Consider the following 18,970-nt stretch of genomic DNA (forward strand, 5'->3'; position numbering starts at 1 on the left):
CCTTCACCACTGCTGTGAGAGCCAGTTTCACCAAATTTCATCAGCTTGATGGAGGTACAACTGGACATCACCTAGCCTGGCCTTGAAGACCTCTCATTTCCTGTCGTGGGTCTCCTCACTCACTGGGCACTCATCTAGCATGCAAGCTGTAAGTAGGGAGTTAGCACCATGGGGACACACCTGACTAATAGGAAATAGTAGTCCATGAATAATTGTTTCCCCTTCTCTCCTATTCACAGCAACAGTACTGAGATCCATTTTGAAAGTCTCCTAAATCAAGTCTTCTGCATTAAGGACCAGTAACCAGTAGCAGTGGCCAATTCAACAACATATCTTTGTATTGATTATTTTTCTTCCCTGTTTCATTACTGATGTCACAAATTCTCTATAATCATTATCAAAGAGACCATCTACAGGCCAGGCTTCATCTCAGTCTCTGCTTCCTGGGGAACCCAGGCCACGATAAGCAGACCCTGGGAAGGATCCATGTATAGCTCTGGACATTTCAGCTATAGAAATTTATGGACTATCTCTTAAGGGTGATGGCATCATGGACTCAGCCCTAACCAACTTCCAACCATTTCCCAGGAGATAATCTGATTTCACCGGGATTAGGTTACTTGCATTCTCTGGGGTCAAAGGGCATGGAACCTCATGCTTAATCTCAACAGAATCACCTGGACTGGGGAAGGGGCAGTTCTTCAAAGACTATGAGAAGGCGGGAAACAAGGAATGATTTAGGAACATTTTGTTATCTAGTTACAATTTGCTTTTGGATCATGTTAACATATCTTTAAAAAAAAAAAAAAAAGTCTTGTGCATTGTGTTGAAGTGTAAGTTTCTTTTCTCTAAGGGATCAGTATTTTGCTAGACCTCGGTTACAGCCTTAAAATAGAAAACGTAAGCATGAGTCAGGTGTATTATGGGATTTTCTGGTGGGTTTTTCTGATAGCTCAAATTTGTTACTTTGAATTTGGAAAACTTGTACCATAGCAATTGTTAAGATAGCCAGGTTCGTTTCTTCCTCACTATAATTTTGTCTCTCTCTAGGTTAATATCCAACACAGGTATTCAGCATTTGCCAGCTGTTCACAAGATTCAATCTCTCCAAAAGGTTCTACTGTAAGTTTTTCCTTGAGTGTTGACCTACTCAGTAGATGTCTTGCCCAAGGGCCTCTGGGCCTGTAATATGCATTGTTTAGTCTAGATCCTCCAAATATGTCACTCTGGGTAAGCAGAGGTCGGAAGGCAAACAGGAAGCATCCTTGGTTTTACCTGAAAGCCAGCTACGCTCAGTTTGGAGACAGTCAGCAGTCTCCTCAGTAAGACCATTATCAACAGAGCCAGCTTGTAGCAAATCAAGAGGGATCTCCTTTCTTCACTATTTAGTGCTCTTTATACCTCCCCCCACAACTACCTTCCTCACCCCAGTCTTCCCCCACCCTCACCTCTTCCCTCCTGAATTCTCATACTACCCTAGGCATAAAGAAACCAGGTGACAAACAAATTCACGCTGTTAGCAAGATAATCTATTTGCCTTTTCTTAAGACATCTGTATTTTCAAAAGAGGAGGAAAAAAGGCAATGTGAAATGCCAAGTTTACTTTCAATAGTGAAATTGTAACAATCTGGACAGACCCAAAAGGAAATTGTAAGTAAGGGGTATAAAGAGCTAAGGAAAAGTGGGAAGAAAGAGGAGAGAGGGAGGGAGAGAAAAAGAATCTCTCAACATTTCTCAAATTGTTCCAGGCAGTTTACTACTCCTACATACAGTGTATTTGTTAAATCCGACCCAACAGCGAAGGTTGATGGCAGGATGAGGGACACAACCCGAAAAATGAGACTTTCTCCATCCCTCCATTCAGAAAGAGAAAAATCAATGATAGAACTGTTCTGTGACCCAAGGGGAACAGAAGGAAGTACAGTGGCTGTGAGGGGGGACTGAGATGGGAGGAAGCTGAAGGCCAAGTACAGTGAACGGAGAAGTTCCACATGGAGGTGAAAGGTCAGTTCTAGTGGCTTTGTCACAGTCAGCAGGCAAGGATGATAAAGGAATAGATCAGAACCTTAACACGGTGAAATTAGCTAAGAAAACGTCTAGAGACAAGAGACTACGAGAAATTGTCTGCAATTTCATTTTTAGGAACTGATACATTGAAGATAAACTAGATGTCATTTATTTCCTTAACTTTGAACTCATCATCTTTCAGAACAATAACTGTTCAAACATTGCCTCAGCTAAAGACCACATCGTGCCCAGGAAACTACATGTGGGGAGGTTACCCAAGTGGAGCTGGCATCAAGACCTAATGTATCTGTACTCTTCTTCTAGAGACATTCAAGATAATATCAACATCCACACGGTTGCAAGAAATTCTTTCATGGGGCTGAGTTTTGAAAGTATGATTTTGTAAGTAAAGAAAAAACTCCCATGGAGTAACATTTGGTTTCTGATTTAATCATCTTTCTCATAACAGGATGCTCCTTTTGTGTTTGGGTAACTTTGGCGTTTCACCATTTAAATTCCTCTCTGCTTCAGTATTTTTCTCTCATTTCCCCATCTTTACATTTCAGAATCACAACATGGAGTCATGTTAATAATTTATGATTCTGTGGTGCGATTCAAATATTTAAAATTGCTCTTTGAATGATGGTCTCCTGTGACGCAACATCTGTTCTGAAGGACAGAATAACTCATGCATCAATAAAGCTAGTTACTGCCTGGCAAGGCTTTTGTTGCCCGAAGAAAAAGACCAAGGAGGAGGCTCAATTCAGAAGATATTCCCTCATAACCATGCCAAGCAGCTCCTATTCAACCCCATGCTGGGCATGAAATGACTTCTCTTTTTCTTGGAACAATCACATTTTTTAATGAGCTTGAATTACTCCCTCTGACTTTGGGGAATGCTTTTTAAATGCACTTAGTGTCATTAATGGACTATTTTGTAATCTTTTGTGCTAGTAGCCTGTGTGGCAACTGCCCGAGAAGGCCAAGAAAGAGAGAGCTTGGGGCTACCCAGGTGTGTGTGGGGTCTACGGAAGTTAGATAAAGAGAATGGCATTTGGGAAACTGGTAACCATCATTACAGCTGTAATGTACATTTGTACATCCTTCCACTTCACAAACTGTTGCATTTTTTAAAAATATACCAGAGTGTGTGTTTAAAATATGCCATTATGTACAAAAGGTAAGTTCCAGCCAAGGAAGAACTTCAGTCATTTTCAAAGCAGTAACATGATTCAGAGACTACCCAGCAGTACAAAAAAGAAAAGGGCAGGGGGAGGAGAAACAGTAGAGATGAGGACATGCTAAAGATTAAAGCTAAGCATAACATTTGATGTAAATTAGAAAGAACAATAGGAAAGGTTTCGAAGAGACTAGCAGAGGTATTGCAAGTATGAAGGAAAAATATTTAAAAAATCAAAAGCATGTATTCAGAGTACACAGTATTAGGACAAAAATTTTAACTGAGTAATACCTAATCCTTCCCTTGAATACACTCACAATATTTGGAATTTATATGCACCCGTATTGGAATGAGTCGATAGGGTATGGGAATACGAGAGAAGGAGAAAGCAAAAGAAATGAATTAAAATATAAAGAGAATGAAAGTGTGTGAGATAAAAGCAGTTATCCTAAGAATGAAGAAAGGACAATTTACTCTGACTGGCCTGGGATGTGAGGGTTGAAGGAACAGCTGAAGGAGGGATAGGTGGCCCAGAAAGGAGGTTATGTCTAAGATAGGGCTTTAGCAGGTAAGTGGGATATAGCCAGGCAAAGGGCAAGAAGAGGAAACAATAATCAAGGCTATGAAGCTTAAAAAAAAAAAAAAAAAAAAAAAAGAGGAAGAGGAGGAGGAGGAGGAGGAAAGATGGGGGTGGGGGATATGGAAGACCTGAGTAACATCGGCCTGCAGGTTAGAGCACGAATAACAGTGATCGAATTGTCAGGCCACATTATGGAAGGAGACTAGTGATAAATGCCATCAGTTGTACCTGGATATCCCGCGCTGCTTTTAAATCTTGCTCTAAGCATCTTTAAATATAGTGATTATAAGCTACTTAATGTTATGCAGCAAATCTATTAACAGAATATTTTATAAAAATATAACATTAAGTGAGAGTGTGCAGATATGCTCAGTTTTCTACTTCAACACACATTCTTTTTGTCCAAAACATAAGACAGAAGGCAAGAATCCTGACTTAAAAAGGCCTTACCCCTCCCCAAGTGTAGGCAAAGGCCCCGAGGAGATCAGAACTTAGGACACAAACCCAGACCTACAAAGGAAACGTGCAGATCATGGCTGCTCCTCTCGGACTTCTGTTCACGGACACTGCGCGGCTCCCCGGAATTTAGAACACACTCTCCTAGAGATGAGAGCTTTCTTAGGAGTCTCTAAAGGATAAATTCACTCTTCTGAGAACTAAATCTATTTTTCTTGACCTCGGATGGTCCTTAATCCATAGATAATGGAATTGGAAAATCCACACTCGACTAGAACAACAGTTTAAGACTCCAGTTGTTCTTAGTTGGGGGGACACATCTGGATGCAGGGGCACCTTCTCCCACCAGGGACAACCAAGTGCGCTCAGAAAAAGCAGCATGGCTGACGGGCACTGAGGACGGACAGAGTTTTCTATGCATTGGCACTTTTCAAATCTTAAGTCCCTCTTCTAAAGAAATATTTATCATATACACACACACATACATACACATACATATCACACATGTCTATACATGCACACACACAATTTTTTTTTAGATAGCCCAATAATGATGGATTATCAGATATTGGGCTAGTGACTCAGGAAAATGAGCAATAACGGTCCATTTGCCACCCCATCCAAGCCCTTTCCCACCCCCGCCCTGCAACCACAGGCTCTGAATGGGGAAAACATCTAGTTATGACCGACCAAAAGACTGGCCTCAATTCAGAAAAAAATAAAACGAGTTTCCGCGTGTATCAGCTCCCACCGTGTCACAGCCATAGGAGAGGCTTACTCCATGTGCATTTCCGCATTTCTTCAACTGGCTTCCATCTCGCTTGCCTGCCCCAGTGAGCTTGAATAGGCTGGGTTCCCCCAGTCCCCTCACTCTTCAGGCTGAGGATGGATTCTGCCTCTGGAGCCTCCTGGCCCTCTACTGAGGCCATGAACACATCAAGATTAAATAAAACCATGACCCGGTTATTCTTTAGCTGACGCTTTCCCCAGGTTGTCCTTGTCATTGTGGGTGTTGTCATCATCGTCACCATCATCACCATCATCATCATCATCAGGTTTTAAAACCGGCACTGTATCTCTTAAGAAACTACGAGTGTACCTAATGAATGCCAGCTATTCTTCACTAGTAGTTTGACTACTACAGTCTAATGTAAATCCCAGGGCCAGAGTTCTGGACATCATTGTTTTTCTGTGTAATGATCCATCGTTGACATCAAAAACTTCCACCCCCTCCCCGTACAATGGTATCTGTTGGCTGAGAGAAATCCATAAAGACAAAAGGCTACTTTGAATACAGTAATTCTTTTAAATTCATCTGCGTGTTATTTAATCATAGCAAGATTTGCAGGAAATTCAGGCACAGAAAAATCGAGTCTACAGAAACATAGGTGGAGCCCACCTGGATTTATATACCCCTTTGTGTTAGATGAAGGGTCAGCCAAATCCGGCCCATGAACTAGTACTGGTTTGTACAAGTAAACATTTTGATGACAGGGAACACGGACACTGAACTGAAATTAAGCAAGATGGTATCCTGTCCAGAAAAAAAAAAAAAAGAAAAAAAATCTATGCTGAAAATAGACCTCTATTATAAAAAAAAATCATATTCTATTATTATATTTTAAGTTTGGTCAAAACTTTTGTCAACAGTGTTTTATAAGTACCTGTATAAAATACCTATAAAGTATTCTCCATTTTGTCTCTTGGCCCACAAAACCCAAAATGTCCTGCCTGGCCCTTTACAGAAAGGTTTGCTGATCCCTGTTGCTGACTGAAAATTCCAGGTCATCCCACAGGTCAGGGACAGCTCTTGCAGCAACTCAGTACCATGGACCGGCTGACCAAGCCTTGAGCAGGCTGGAGAGCTGGGGCCCAGCCAGGTAGCTGAAAGGCAGGTGGGATGAGGGGGTACACAGCCACTCTTTGGCCATCAGAACCCACCAACTGGTTGCTGATGTTTTAAAAAGATTTACCTCGTTCCTGTCTGGATTTATGTAAACTGGTTTTCAGGAGGAAGAAAAAAAAAAAACAACATGGCTGCTGTCCTGTGATTCTAAGTGTTTCTAGCTACCCATTGCAGGCCGGGAAATAAGAGTCCAGAACATGCAGGAGTCTCTCTGGGTCAGCTTTTCAAACACTGTTATTTGTAAATCCACTGAGCCTGACAAGGAAAAGAACCTGACAGCAAATCAAGAGCAGGTGGTCAAAGGCTCTTCAGGCTAAGCTCTCCCGACCTTGGATTTTGTTTTTGTTTTCAGATCCACCCAGGAGCACAGCAGTGCAGAGCTGTCGGCGCAAGGTGTCCTTGAGCTCCCCTAACCTGCTCGCTGTCCTTTGCACAATCAGGCTGACTGTTCCACATCCAGCCCCCACCAACCGCAGAGCCCCCTCCTGTTCCCGCTCACACTACTGCGCCCTGCCACAGCCCACAGTCTCTGTAATTGATTTCTCTTCCTTTCTGGCTTAACCCAGAGCCACCTCCACAAACCTCCAATAACCAGGTCCCTGTGGGTCACAGGAGATGTTCAGGTTGTCTGACAGCTTAATTAGATCACTTTTTGAGGACAGCCAGGCCTGCTGCTATGGGTGAGCATGGATGAGAGGCTTAAAGCCTTAGAGAAAGGAGATACAAAATGTTGTCTTATAAACACTTGTCCAAAGATGGCAGGTTTCGGTCCTTCAGGACGGGAAGGATCTTTGTCTTATCCCCCCATGGTACCATCTCTGCACACTAATGATGGGTATGAAGACTGTACAGGATCCCGGTGGTAGGTCTAAGTGTGCCTTTTCAAAATTAATTTTTCCCCCTCTGGATAGGTAATACATGCACATAATGCAAATTTCAAACATCACAGTGGTCGTACAGTGATAAACCAGCCTCCCTCCCACTCCTGTCCCTGAGCCTTACGGGTGGCATTTTATTTATGCCAATAACCTGCAATGTCTGACCTTGCCCCAGTGCTTCCAATTATGAAACCCCTGTATTGTTTGCATCTGACATTATTGGTTTTTTAATGGGCCTTTTATTTCAGATGGCTGAATAAGAATGGCATTCAAGAAATACACAACTGCGCATTCAATGGAACCCAACTAGATGAGCTGTAAGTAGCCCTGACTATTCTTCCAGGCCATTTAGAGGGAAATGGCTCTTACAACAGTGATATTTATGTGGCTTTGTGTTTCCCTTCTTCTCTCCTCAACTCCATCCCCAGGAATCTAAGTGATAACAATAATTTGGAAGAATTGCCTAATGATGTTTTCCACGGAGCCTCCGGACCAGTCATTCTGTAAGTAGCTTCCGCCGTGTCCATGTGCTAGAGATCAACGTGTACAAGTTAGAAGTCGACTTTCTCCAGTTCAGAGAAGCTTCCCATACAGGGGTGGCAATAAGGTCAGTTTTTATCTGTGTTATCTATGAAGACTTCCAGGGACAATTTCAGGGTGATCTGCATTCTGACTTTCAATAATGTAACAGCAACAATAACAGCGACTAATATTTAACGAGCACTTACCAAGCCCCAGACTGTGTTTTAAAAGCTTAAGACACATTTTCTAATTTAATCCTCATACAACCTCTGTGGTAGGAGCTATACTGTTCCCCTTTTAGAGAAGGAAAAACTAGTTTCCACGGAGGGATTAACTAACTCATCCCAAGTCACACAAATTTTGGAGCATGTGTTTAACACCCAACTGGTCTGACTCAGAGCACAGGCTCTTAACCACTCCGCCATACATTTCTTCCCTGGGAGGGAAAGCACAGGTCTCCTTTCTCACCTTCAATGTTCAGGAGTTTCACCCCTTCAGAGATGCCCACACACTCTGATTTTTGGATCTTCTTTGCCTCGATTCAGATCTCTTGGGCTCCATTCAGTGCCCCACAGCCCTGCCGCAGCATCCCTCCTCCCGGCGCTGCTTCTGCGTCTCCGTTTCTCTCTCTACGAGGGGCCACCCCGATTCTCTTCTCGTGAGCCCCTGACCTTCCACTGGGGTCCGGCCGGCTGCCACCTCTTCCCTGACCACCTCAGCCAACAGTGAACTCTTCCTCCTGTAACTTCTACAGCCTTCACTGTGGCGGGGATCCCCAGCTCTGTGAGATTTTTAAAAAGGTGTTTTCCTGGGCTCTCAGCAAGACCTCCACCATCTACTGATGAAATGAACCTCAGGAAGGAAGGAACCAAGAAGGCACAAGTCAGACACAAGAAGAAATAGTGAGCACAGAAAACACATAAGGAAGAAAATCTCAAGTTTTACTAGGTGATCCTTCTATGGCCTGCCCAAGGTCAATTTGGGCATTTGAGAGCCACTAGACTACACCTCTTATTTGGCAATCGATATAGGCTCCCACGTGTGGTTACCTCTCTCCTTCGCTCCCCTCTGTCAACAGCACTTTCCTTTTCACTCAAAAGCCTATATTCTCCTTCAGGCTGGAACCTAATACATCTCTAGAACCTTATCGTGTGCGGTAGAGCAGAAACTGCACAAACGGTTATTATTGATGATAGCGCTTGTACTTGACCCATATACAGGACTCTGCCTCTTTGAAAAGTTCAATGATTATTCTAGTATGCCTGCCCTGAGATGGGCAATATATGCAAAAGAAGGAAGTGTCAGCAGGATTAAAGCAGAGAGGCCAGAGCAGACTACCTTGATTTAAAACCACTCCTTCGTCCAAGCCTCGGTCTCCTCACAGAAAGCTTATATTCTCGTAAGAGAGTCAAACAATAACTAAATATACACCTTAATATAACAGGTCACGATGTGTGCTACGAAGTACCAGGGAGTTGCCAGGCATGACAGAGAGTGCCAGGCATACGGTCCATGTGCTTTAATATACCAAGTCCTTAGAACCTTCAATGCTTCATGCTTCCTCCTCTTCAAGGACTTGGGAGACAGACAGACTTAGAGACAGTGCTGTTCAGGTCTCTGACAGCCGCAAGAGCAGTCTGTCGAGTTCCCCGACCTGAAAGTTCTAAGGATTTTGAATGTTCCTAAACAGGATTCTCTATCCGTTATGGCAGAACGTGTCTGTGGTGGGACAGGTTGCTGTATGTTACTTGTGCCGGGTATACTATTAAATCACAGCTCCTTAACCACTCCACTACCGAGAACATTTGAGTTGGACTGGATCCTCAACTAGTTCATTATCCAGGAAACCAGAGCCAGAAATTTAAAGTGACCAGCCGAACATCAGACTGCCACTGAAAGAGGCAGAGCTTGGACCAGAAACTAGGTCTTCCGCCTCACATTCCATGATTCCCACCACATCATGTTGTCTAACGCGCATAAATACGTCTGATCAAACATCTAAAAGTGATACAATTGGCTGCGAACTGAAACAGAGGCGGAAAAGAACTGTAAGCACCAGACTCGCAGCCTAAGAATGCCCGTAAATGGTAAGCACGCACAGCACGGAAGCAAGTCTCCTCCAGGTGCACAAGCAGGCCCCGGGCTGAGGCACCGCACCATGTGTATCATCCGAGCATCTAATGGGGAACACAGACATGAATCCCTCAGCCGGTCCTGCCACGTGTGCCAGCAGGAAGAGGATGTCACATCACAAGCAGCTCCACGGGGTCCTCCAGTTACAGGTGCATTTTTCAACCCTTTACTACAGGAGCAGATCGGCCAGAATGAAGTAAGCAACATTTAGAGAAAATCCAAAGGAATTATGAAGCACTTGCTGTGACTTAGAAGGGCAGAGGGTGATAATACATTCCCCTATCTTTTCATCGCAACGCATGAGGATATATGTGCAAGATCCCAGCTGAAAGCCCAGCCTATAATTGCTAGTCTCCTCCTCCTCCCCTTAGGGGCAAGAGGATTGATCGCCTCAACATCAAGCCTCCCTTTCTGGGGCTTTCAGGTTAGTCTGCAGATGTCTTTTCAGTCTCTGCTTGCTCAACTAGGATTCTATGGCCTGTTCCATCTCTCACTTCCACAACCTGATGTGCCAAGCCCAGCCAAACCCTGGCCTGAGAGCAGCTTGCTGAGGTGTGTGCAGAGAACGAGCTCACCCCAGGTACTACGGGTTGATGAGCTGGAGGAGTGCAGGTGGCACAGACCACTCAGTGCACAATGTATGCTTGGGCGAGGGCTTTGATTGTGCATTGGGTCGGATTCCTGTTCCCCCAAATAAGACTGTGATACGGATGCTTGCATGCAGGAGGGTCACTGGGGAGTGCTATTGGAGTATGTGGGAACTACTTGCTGGGAGTAGAATCAGGCTAAGAGGGAAGTCAAACTCCAAGCATTTGCAACAGAAGCCTCAGCTAATCCCACGGGAGCTGCGGAATTAAGATGGCCCTTCAAGGTTTTACTGATTTAATGAAGGCAAGGGGCCAGTCCTCTTCATCAACAATCACGTGGTGCAGGCTGTCCCCCTAAGTCAAGAGAAGGCAATTCCAGAGGAAAGCTCAGCTAGGAGCAGCTCAGCTGCTAGTGGTTCTAAGTCTGACCATGCATCACAGTTACCAGGCATGCTTGTAAAACCCTGGAATGTGGATCCCCACCCCCAGAGTCGGACTCATCAGGTCAAGAGTGGACATGAGAAGCTCCATCTCTAATAACTTGTCCGGTGAAGCTGATGTTGCCAGTCCAGAAAGCACACCGAGAATCACTGCACTAGAAATAATGCTGGGAACTGGGAAGCTCTGCCCTGTCTCCGTGGTGTCTCTTCCCGAAGCTAACTGTGGTCAATCTTCCTCGCCAGCAGGCTCAGTCCTTTGTCCCCAGTAGAAGGATGCAAAGGGTTCCAAGAGAGTGAAGGGAAGGGAGCCCAAACCAACGATAACTCCTTTACTGAAGGCAAACATTTTTAGTAGAGTGAAAAACAGGGAACCTCGGAACACCTGAGGGTGCAAGGATGAGCTGTTCCACCGCAAAAAGAAGCAGATGTGGAGAAAGCCAGGGGCACGCATGCATACACACCCCTCTGAGTTTCAGAAGAGAGGCTGAGCATCTCCATTTCCCCCTCAAGAGTCTTGACCTTGAACATCAGTGGCCATATGAGTTTTCACCTGATATCCTGAATTCACTCAAGTTTGTGGGGTGGGTGCACGGGGTGTGTGTGTGTGTGTGTGTGTGTGTGTGTGTGTGTGTGTGTGTGTTTTAAGCAATCAAGCAATTGCTGTTTCCTTGGGAAACTGTTTCCTGTGGGGAAAATTTAATGCATTGCCTTTGCAGGCTGGAGCCAGTACAATCATATTCTGATGGTTTATCAAATTGATTTGGCTATAGCTCAGATTCATTTGATAGTTCAGATTCAAACACTGAGTTATTTGTATAAGAATGATTCTCTTCCATTACCAGTGTACCCACAGTCCTATAGATAGTAAATTGCCTTTTTATTCCGCCTGGGATCATGAAAGAGAGGTCTTCTAGCCATCTGTCAGTGTAGTATACACCAGAAATGTGCTCTCACTTATGGAAATGATTGACCTGTAATAACATCTTTGCTGGAAAAATAGAAATTGTTCAAATCAAATTTGTGGCACTGGCTATAACACACTTTATTAAATGGGGCACAGAGTGCAATTTAACTCCTGCCTCTCCTGACTGGGTGCCTTATTACTGACAGCTGTCTCCCTTCTCTCTTTGTGTCTCGGAATCAGGAATCCTAACAATGTTGAAACAATTTAGGATTACTAAATCTCTTCAGCGCCAGCCATCATCCCATTATGTCTCCTGTTAGTACTTTTCAGGATTTAAATTCTCAAAACCAGTCACCGCCAAATATAGCATGTGCTGAAATGTTAACCAAAGTGACATCTTAAAAAAAGAAAGACTGCAGTCATTAGACCAGCCTGAAAGACAAGGATTAAAAACACCAGCACACGACTAGCCCTCCCCCCTTGTCCAGCCCACCAGCCCGAGACACTGCATCAGCGATAAACCTTCTCAGCTTCTCCCTCACCGTATTGGCTCGTACATGTCCTACATTTAGATGTTGACTGAGCACCTACTGTGCACCCGGTACTCTGCTGGGTGTAAGAGATGGAGAGATTTAAAAATAAACAGTGTCTGCCCTAAAGTATCTCCTTCTGGTCAAGGGACAAATGTTACTGCCCGAAACAATATGCTCTGCAGAAATTTTCCTCGGGAGGCTATAGTAACAGAGCAGATGCCCAATAAATCTTTGTCATGTGGTACAGTGACTTTAACAGATGAAGTGACAGTGTGTGGGGAAGAGAGCCGCTTATGCCTAACTTCCTGCAATAGTCACTTGATTCCCTTCTACCTTCAATCCTTTCTCCTTCCAGTGCACTTAGCAAGGATTTATAGGTACCTACTATGTGCCAGGCTCAGGGTTCTCAAGACTAATCCTACAAAAACACAGCCTTCAGGAAGTTCTTATTCTGCTCATTATAAATTCTGGAGTCTTCTACCTCGCTATCAAGGCTCAGAGATCTAATCCCATCCCTTTATTCCTCAAAATATGGTTGCCCAGAGTAACCACTCTGAAAACGCCTCACTTGCCAAGCTTTGTGTTCCGGGCCTCTCTCTAAGCCCACCTTTTGCCAATAGTCATAATAATCCACTTCCATGAAGATGTGAGTAACTGATAAGGTCTTATTTTGTTACCCCCACCTCACACACACACCCCCAAGATATTTGCATTCTAAGCACGGAAAGTGCTTTTACAGAGGAATTGAAATAGAACATTAGATTTCCAGTCCACACAGAAAGATCGTAGCCAGGGAAAAGAGAGATCGAGTTTTAGGGGAACAGAGAACAAAAGTGGGAATATTTGTAGTTAAGTCTCAAACCACACTCAACACTGTTTTTTGTCCCTTATTTTTGTCCCTGCTGATATAAATTTCTATGGATTTTTCTTAATCCAGAGAAACATTTTTCTGCCAGTCCAAAACTTGGAAGTCTTGATAGGTCCCATGTTTACTCACTCCAGCAAGTATCCAGCAAGATCTAAGTCAAGCCTCTTTAAAGATTTTATTTCCCTATCACCCTGGAATCACTTTGCCGAGGACTGGCTTTACTGGACGGTAAGTGACTCCACATCCCTCTCCTGCCAACCACTCCCTCCTTTCAGATCTGGATCACAGGGCTCTGACAAGACCTTAGCCTCATAGCAGCAAAGCCACCTAGTGCTAACGACAACAGCTCACATATTTTGTAGCTGTGATAAGGAGGAATCTGCAATACAAGCTAGCTCCGCACCACTGAGCGGGCAGAAAGGCACCAAAGCTTCCCAAGCAGACTTCCCAATCTAACACGGAGGCACTGGGCTGCATTCAGGTCAATCCACGCAACACATTATTCTGCTGCTTCTCTCATACATATCTATCTCCCTGTATACTTCGCACAAGGTTGCTCCCTTCCTTGGTGTCTTTGATGCTCTCAGTCACATAGAATTGCCTGCTATAGAACCACCGTTTTGCTGAGCAACCTTGAAATTCAGATTTCCTCTCTCAGTCTGCCTTGCAGTCTTCTGGAAGACTCTTTAGAATGGCTCTCCTGGAAGACTTGCTCCAGTCTCTCATCGGTACTCTGAAGCTAATAATGAGGCATCTCTGCTCATCAGAGGACTATCTACTGAGTAGATTTCATGAGCCCAGCCCTGAGCTCGATACAATGTATAACACAATAGTATGTTAATAATCCCAGCTCTCAGAGCATCTGAACTCTGCACAGACAAAACAAAGATACATGAGAAGCCAAACAATAGAAAAGATAACACAAGGTGGGAGATTCTTTGAAACCGCCGGAAGTCAGGGGACATCACAGTTGGCCGGGTGACCTAGCTCTGCCTCTACCCATATCCTTGTTCAGTGTCACTCCCCAGAGTCTCTTCAAACAAAGCAACAATTTTCTGGGGGCTTTCTATGTAAAAGGCACTGCTGAGAATGCAAAGCGCCCTCTGCCATCGAGAGAGAAAATGCAAATACAAGGAGCTAGTATATAAAACAAAAGCTAGAAAGTGGCGAGAATGGCATAAAATATACAGAATATAATGCTATTGCACTCTTAATAGCTTTCAAGGAAAAATACCTCTATAACTGTTAAGAACAACGGAGAAGACAGACTTACAGGGACTTCAGTGGGAGTCTGGGATCCCTATTATGGCATAAAAACGATCCTAAAACTTAGTGGCTCAAAACAATCATTCCGTTTTGCTCATAATCGTGTATTTCAGATATGTGGGTGGCTTGTCTCGGATCCATGTGGTATCAGCTCAGGTGGCTAGGGGATCTATGCCCAAGTGGTCCCTTCCACTCCCATGCCTTGTGTATCTGTGCTCGTTATTTCTCTCGCTCCCTCTCCCTCCTCTCTCCACCCCCCCTCCCTACACACACACACACACACACACACACACACACACACACACACACACAGTGCCTCATCCTCCAGGACCTCTACACACAGTTTAGATTTTTTCCCAGCATGGCGGTTTCGGGGCATTCAGAGTTCTTTCATGGCAGCTTAGGGCTCTGTGAGACCAATACAGAAGCTGTCAGCACTCTTAAAGTCAAGGTCCAGAGCTGGTAAAGCAACACTTTCATCATACTCTATTATAGTCCAAAGGCATCACAGCGCAGCCTGAACTCAAGGGAAGGGCAAGTAGGCCCTGTATGGGAAAAGTGTAAAGAATTTCCAGTCCTCTTTAATCTACCACAGTATATAAGAGCATAACACTGCATGGAAAATAAATATTTGTTTATTTTTAGAAATCTTCACTCAATGTGATTTTTTTATATATATTCTGAACTCAAGGGAGGAACATAAGCTAAGAAAAAATAGTCCTCTGTTTTATATTGCTTGCTTTTAAAAATATGAGAAATGTTCATGGCAGGTAATGATTGCCCTGGTTTCAATTGTTCCTGAAAGACTTTAAGGCTTCATCTCATTCCTCGCATGGAGCCTTGAACTGTTTTAGACAAAACAGGCAGTCTTTGCTTTCTTTCACATTTGAGGGGGCGAGCAAAGCCAGATGAGAGAAGAACCCGGACACAGAGACCAGAGCGAGTATCAATAGCAGAACTGGTCAGTGGAGCGATGGTGTAAAGACAGAAACTAGAAGAGATTTTCCAGGGCGGAGAAGGATGTTGAGAAGCTCTGGAACAACAGGAAGTGTAAGCGGAGAACAGGCCAGGCCAGCTGGATCACTGAGCAGTGGAGAGTCAAGACTTAGCAGAGGGACAAAGGTTCATCACGGATCAGACTCCTATTTCCAGGGACCGCAGCTCTGAAGAATCCCAATACTTAGGAGATAACCAGAAAAGCCACCTTGGAACACCAGAACTTTTACCCACTGGTGATAGCAATAAATGTTGTGAGAAGTGGCTGACTTGTTCCAGACATATGTGGAAAGTAAAGCCAAGATGTTCTGCTGAGAGCTTGCATATGGGGTGTGAAAGAGGAGGCAAGCATGCCTTTCAAGTTTTTGCAATAACCACTGGAGAGGCTGCAAGTGGAGCAGGTTTTGGGGGGCGATCAGAAGCTTACTTTTTAATACCCAAAGTTTGGCCTTCCCATTAGACATCCAAGTAGAGATTTTAAGGAGGCAGTTGAATTTAAGAGCCTGTAATTCAGGAGAGAAGAATCATCTAGAGATAAACATAGGGGATCCATCAACATATAAACGGTGCTTAGGCTGTAAGACTAGATGAGTAAACCTATAGATTAAGTGAAAATAGAGGAAAGAACACTAGCCTCTGAGCCCATGGGTACTCCAACAGCTGGTGGCCGGGGAGGAACCAGGGAAGAAGCAGCATCCAAAGCGTTAGGAGACGAATATTACTAGATAGCAAGCAAGTCACCAGGAAGATCTAAAACTCCTCAATTTGTGTGTCCTAAAATATTTTCATAAATACATAAAGCAAAAACACAAAACTAGAAGTAGTAATATACAAATCCAAAATCGTAGTTGGAGATTTTAATGCACTTCTCTCAGTAGTGATAGAACAAGCAACCAAGCAAAAATAATAATAATAATAACCAGTAAGCACACAGAAGTATCTGCATGACAGATGCCAAGTTTACCAAATTTGTCAGCGCTAACAAGGAAAGGACCAAGTGACACATACGCAGGTATTATATAAAGGTAATCATTAGCTCTCAAATGTACATTTGCCCAAAGAGCAAACAGAGGATAAACCATCCAGGGATGAGCACTGGTAGGTAACCACGACTAGAGGTAGGACTTGAGGCGCACCTGAGTAGAAGCTGGACCCTCAGCAGATCTAATGGCGGTTGTGAAAAATGTCATAACTTTTACCCCTCCTCTTACCCTCCAATCTCCCACCAGTTTCATTTGCTGAACCCAGCAACGCTGACTGACAAGGGGATCTCTAGGAAACGGAACGTGCCGAGGCCATCCCTGCTGAAGTACAAAGCAGAGCATAGAGAAGGGCACAGAATGGGTGCTGGAGAAACCAGGCCAAGGATCCACACACCACATCCAGTGCTTTGTACTTCAGGGGACACGGGGAATCATTTAAAGAGTTTTAAGCAAGAACCCACAATCTGATTGGGTGATATTTTTGTAAAAATGCTGATCTGCAGTGTAAAGATTGCATTGGAGAGGGAGAGAGAGGATTATGATGGTTCATTTTATTTGCCAACTTGACCCGGCTCTGCGATGCCCAGATAACTCGTACAACATTTCTGGGTCTACCTATGAAACTGTTTCCAGAAGAGATTAGCATTTGAATCAGGAGACTGAGTAAGGAAGATCACCCTTCCCAATGTGGGTGGGCATCATTCAATCAGCTGAAGGCCCCAAAAGAACAAAAAGGCAGAAAAGAGGCCAATTTGCTTCCTTTCTTCTGGAGATGGACTGTCCGTCTTCTTCAGGCATCAGACATTGGAGCTGCTGGTTCTTGGGCCTTCGGGCTCTGGGACTTAGACCAGTGGCCTCCCCGTATGCAGGCCTTTGGACTTGGACTTAATTATATCACCAGCTTTCCTAAATATCCAGCTTACAGATGGCATGTCACAGGATTTCTCAGCCTCCGTAATCCCCTGAAGCGATTCCCATAATAAATCTCATCCCATTTATCTCTTCATATCCTACTGGTTCTATTTCTCTGGAGAACTCTGACGAATGCCACGGTCACAAGAACAGTTATGAGACTACTGCCTTTGTCTACGTGACCTAAGGTAAAGCAGTAGCAGAGAAGAGGACTGGTTTGAAACAGATGTAAAGTCAGGCCTAAGTAGACAAAAAACCACTATCCAAGTGAGGCGGAGGGAGAAGTCAAAGAGGACTTTCAGTTTCCATCCTGAACGACAGGGGAAAATAAAGGAGTCATTTTCTGAGATGGAAAAAAACAAAAGGAGGAACATATTTAAATTTAGGAAGTCGGTAAATTTAGTTTTAATACTTGAAAGTCATCAAAATGGTGGGGTCTGGCGGACAACTGATTATCTGCGCCTGGGGTGCAGAAGTAGGATATGAGCTGGGATATCCATTCAGAAGCCATCAACATATCCCTGGCATCTGAAACCAAGAGCTGGGTAAGATCACCTGGGAAGGTTATACACAATCAGAAGGGTACCTAAGTTTGGAGAAACTCCAATATTTAAAGGAAAGAGAGAGGAGAAAGAATAACAAAATCACAAGTCAAAGAATCAGAAAAAATTAAAGAATGTGATGCCATGAAAAAGTCTCAGAAAAGAGGAATGTTTTACATGTGAAATATAATTGAGAAATCGAGACGCTTAGAATGAAGAGACAACCTTGTTGAGTATTGTTCCTCTAGAGGTTGGGAAGAAACCAGGTTGGATTATGAGGAAATAGTTATCAATAAATGATGTCACTATTTTAAGCTTGATTGGGAAAGAGAGGTGACAAATAGAGAAGCAGTTAGGGGTGGGCTTCATCGGACCACAGGAAGCATTAAGAATTTTGGAGAAAGCAAATGAATGATGCAATGACAACAAAGTTTTGAGAATGTAATTTTCACCAGACTGTGAGAACATATGGGGTAGCAAATATATTTCCATTCCCCCAAGTTTCATTGCTCTGAGTACCCACGGCTTTGACTTAGAGGAAATGCAGACATTAGAAGATTCTCCTTCCCCATGTATATACGGGTGTGCTGAGATGAGTCCATCCTGGTCATCACTTGCTACCACCCCCATCAGAACTCGTTCATGGCCAGCCTGCTGGCCCCAACAGGTCTAAGCTGGTGCCGTTGAAAGCTCCTTGCTCCCACCAGCTGGACTTGGTTGTTTTGAGAGTTGCAGCTGCCAACCACGCTGCCAGAAATCACCCAACGTCACTGATGTGGGTGCCAGAGAGGATGGGGCTTCAGAGCCAGGGACACTGACCTGATTAAATTGTCCATGTCTGGGGGCTTCTGTATATCCCCGCTGATTTGCCCGGGGCAGAGACTCCTACAAAGCAAGAACAACCGTCTACTCGAGACAGAGAGACAGGCAGAGACAGAGAGAGACAGACAGACAAATGTCTACTAAGAATAGTTACCAGTCATTAAGTGCTGTCCATTGGCCAGGAAGTTTCCCATATACTATTAACTCATGTAATTGTCCCAACAACCCTCTGAGGTAGCTAGAATTATTACCATTCCTACGGTATGGCTGCGGAAATAGACATGGAGAAATGACGTGACTTTACCAAGGTCACAGAGCTAATAGGTTGAGGGGCGGGGCACACAGACAGGCTAGTTTGGCTGTGCTCGTACCCACCACTCTGTCGCCACTTGGACTTCATGCTGAGGGTGCCTCTGCTGCCCACCAGACTCCTCTTCCCCTTATAGTACATTTTC

General features: G+C 44.2%; 1 protein-coding gene across 2 annotated transcripts in view; it reads left to right on the forward strand.

Annotated features, from left to right (window-relative positions):
* FSHR (follicle stimulating hormone receptor) overlaps positions 1-18,970 on the forward strand; it is a 163,465-nt gene that overhangs the window by 138,276 nt on the left and 6,219 nt on the right. Inside the window, exons 5-8 of one of the 2 annotated variants that reach the window (XM_008700446.2) lie at positions 1,051-1,122; positions 2,332-2,409; positions 7,256-7,324; positions 7,436-7,510. In XM_008700446.2, coding sequence (XP_008698668.2) covers positions 1,051-1,122; positions 2,332-2,409; positions 7,256-7,324; positions 7,436-7,510 — 294 coding nt within the window. The remainder of the gene's footprint in view (positions 1-1,050; positions 1,123-2,331; positions 2,410-7,255; positions 7,325-7,435; positions 7,511-18,970) is intronic. The other variant, XM_040623492.1, reaches the window with a different exon arrangement.

The sequence above is a fragment of the Ursus maritimus genome, unplaced genomic scaffold, assembly GCF_017311325.1.
Source record: "Ursus maritimus isolate PB19 unplaced genomic scaffold, ASM1731132v1 scaffold_6, whole genome shotgun sequence".
Classification (NCBI taxonomy): Eukaryota; Metazoa; Chordata; class Mammalia; order Carnivora; family Ursidae; genus Ursus; species Ursus maritimus.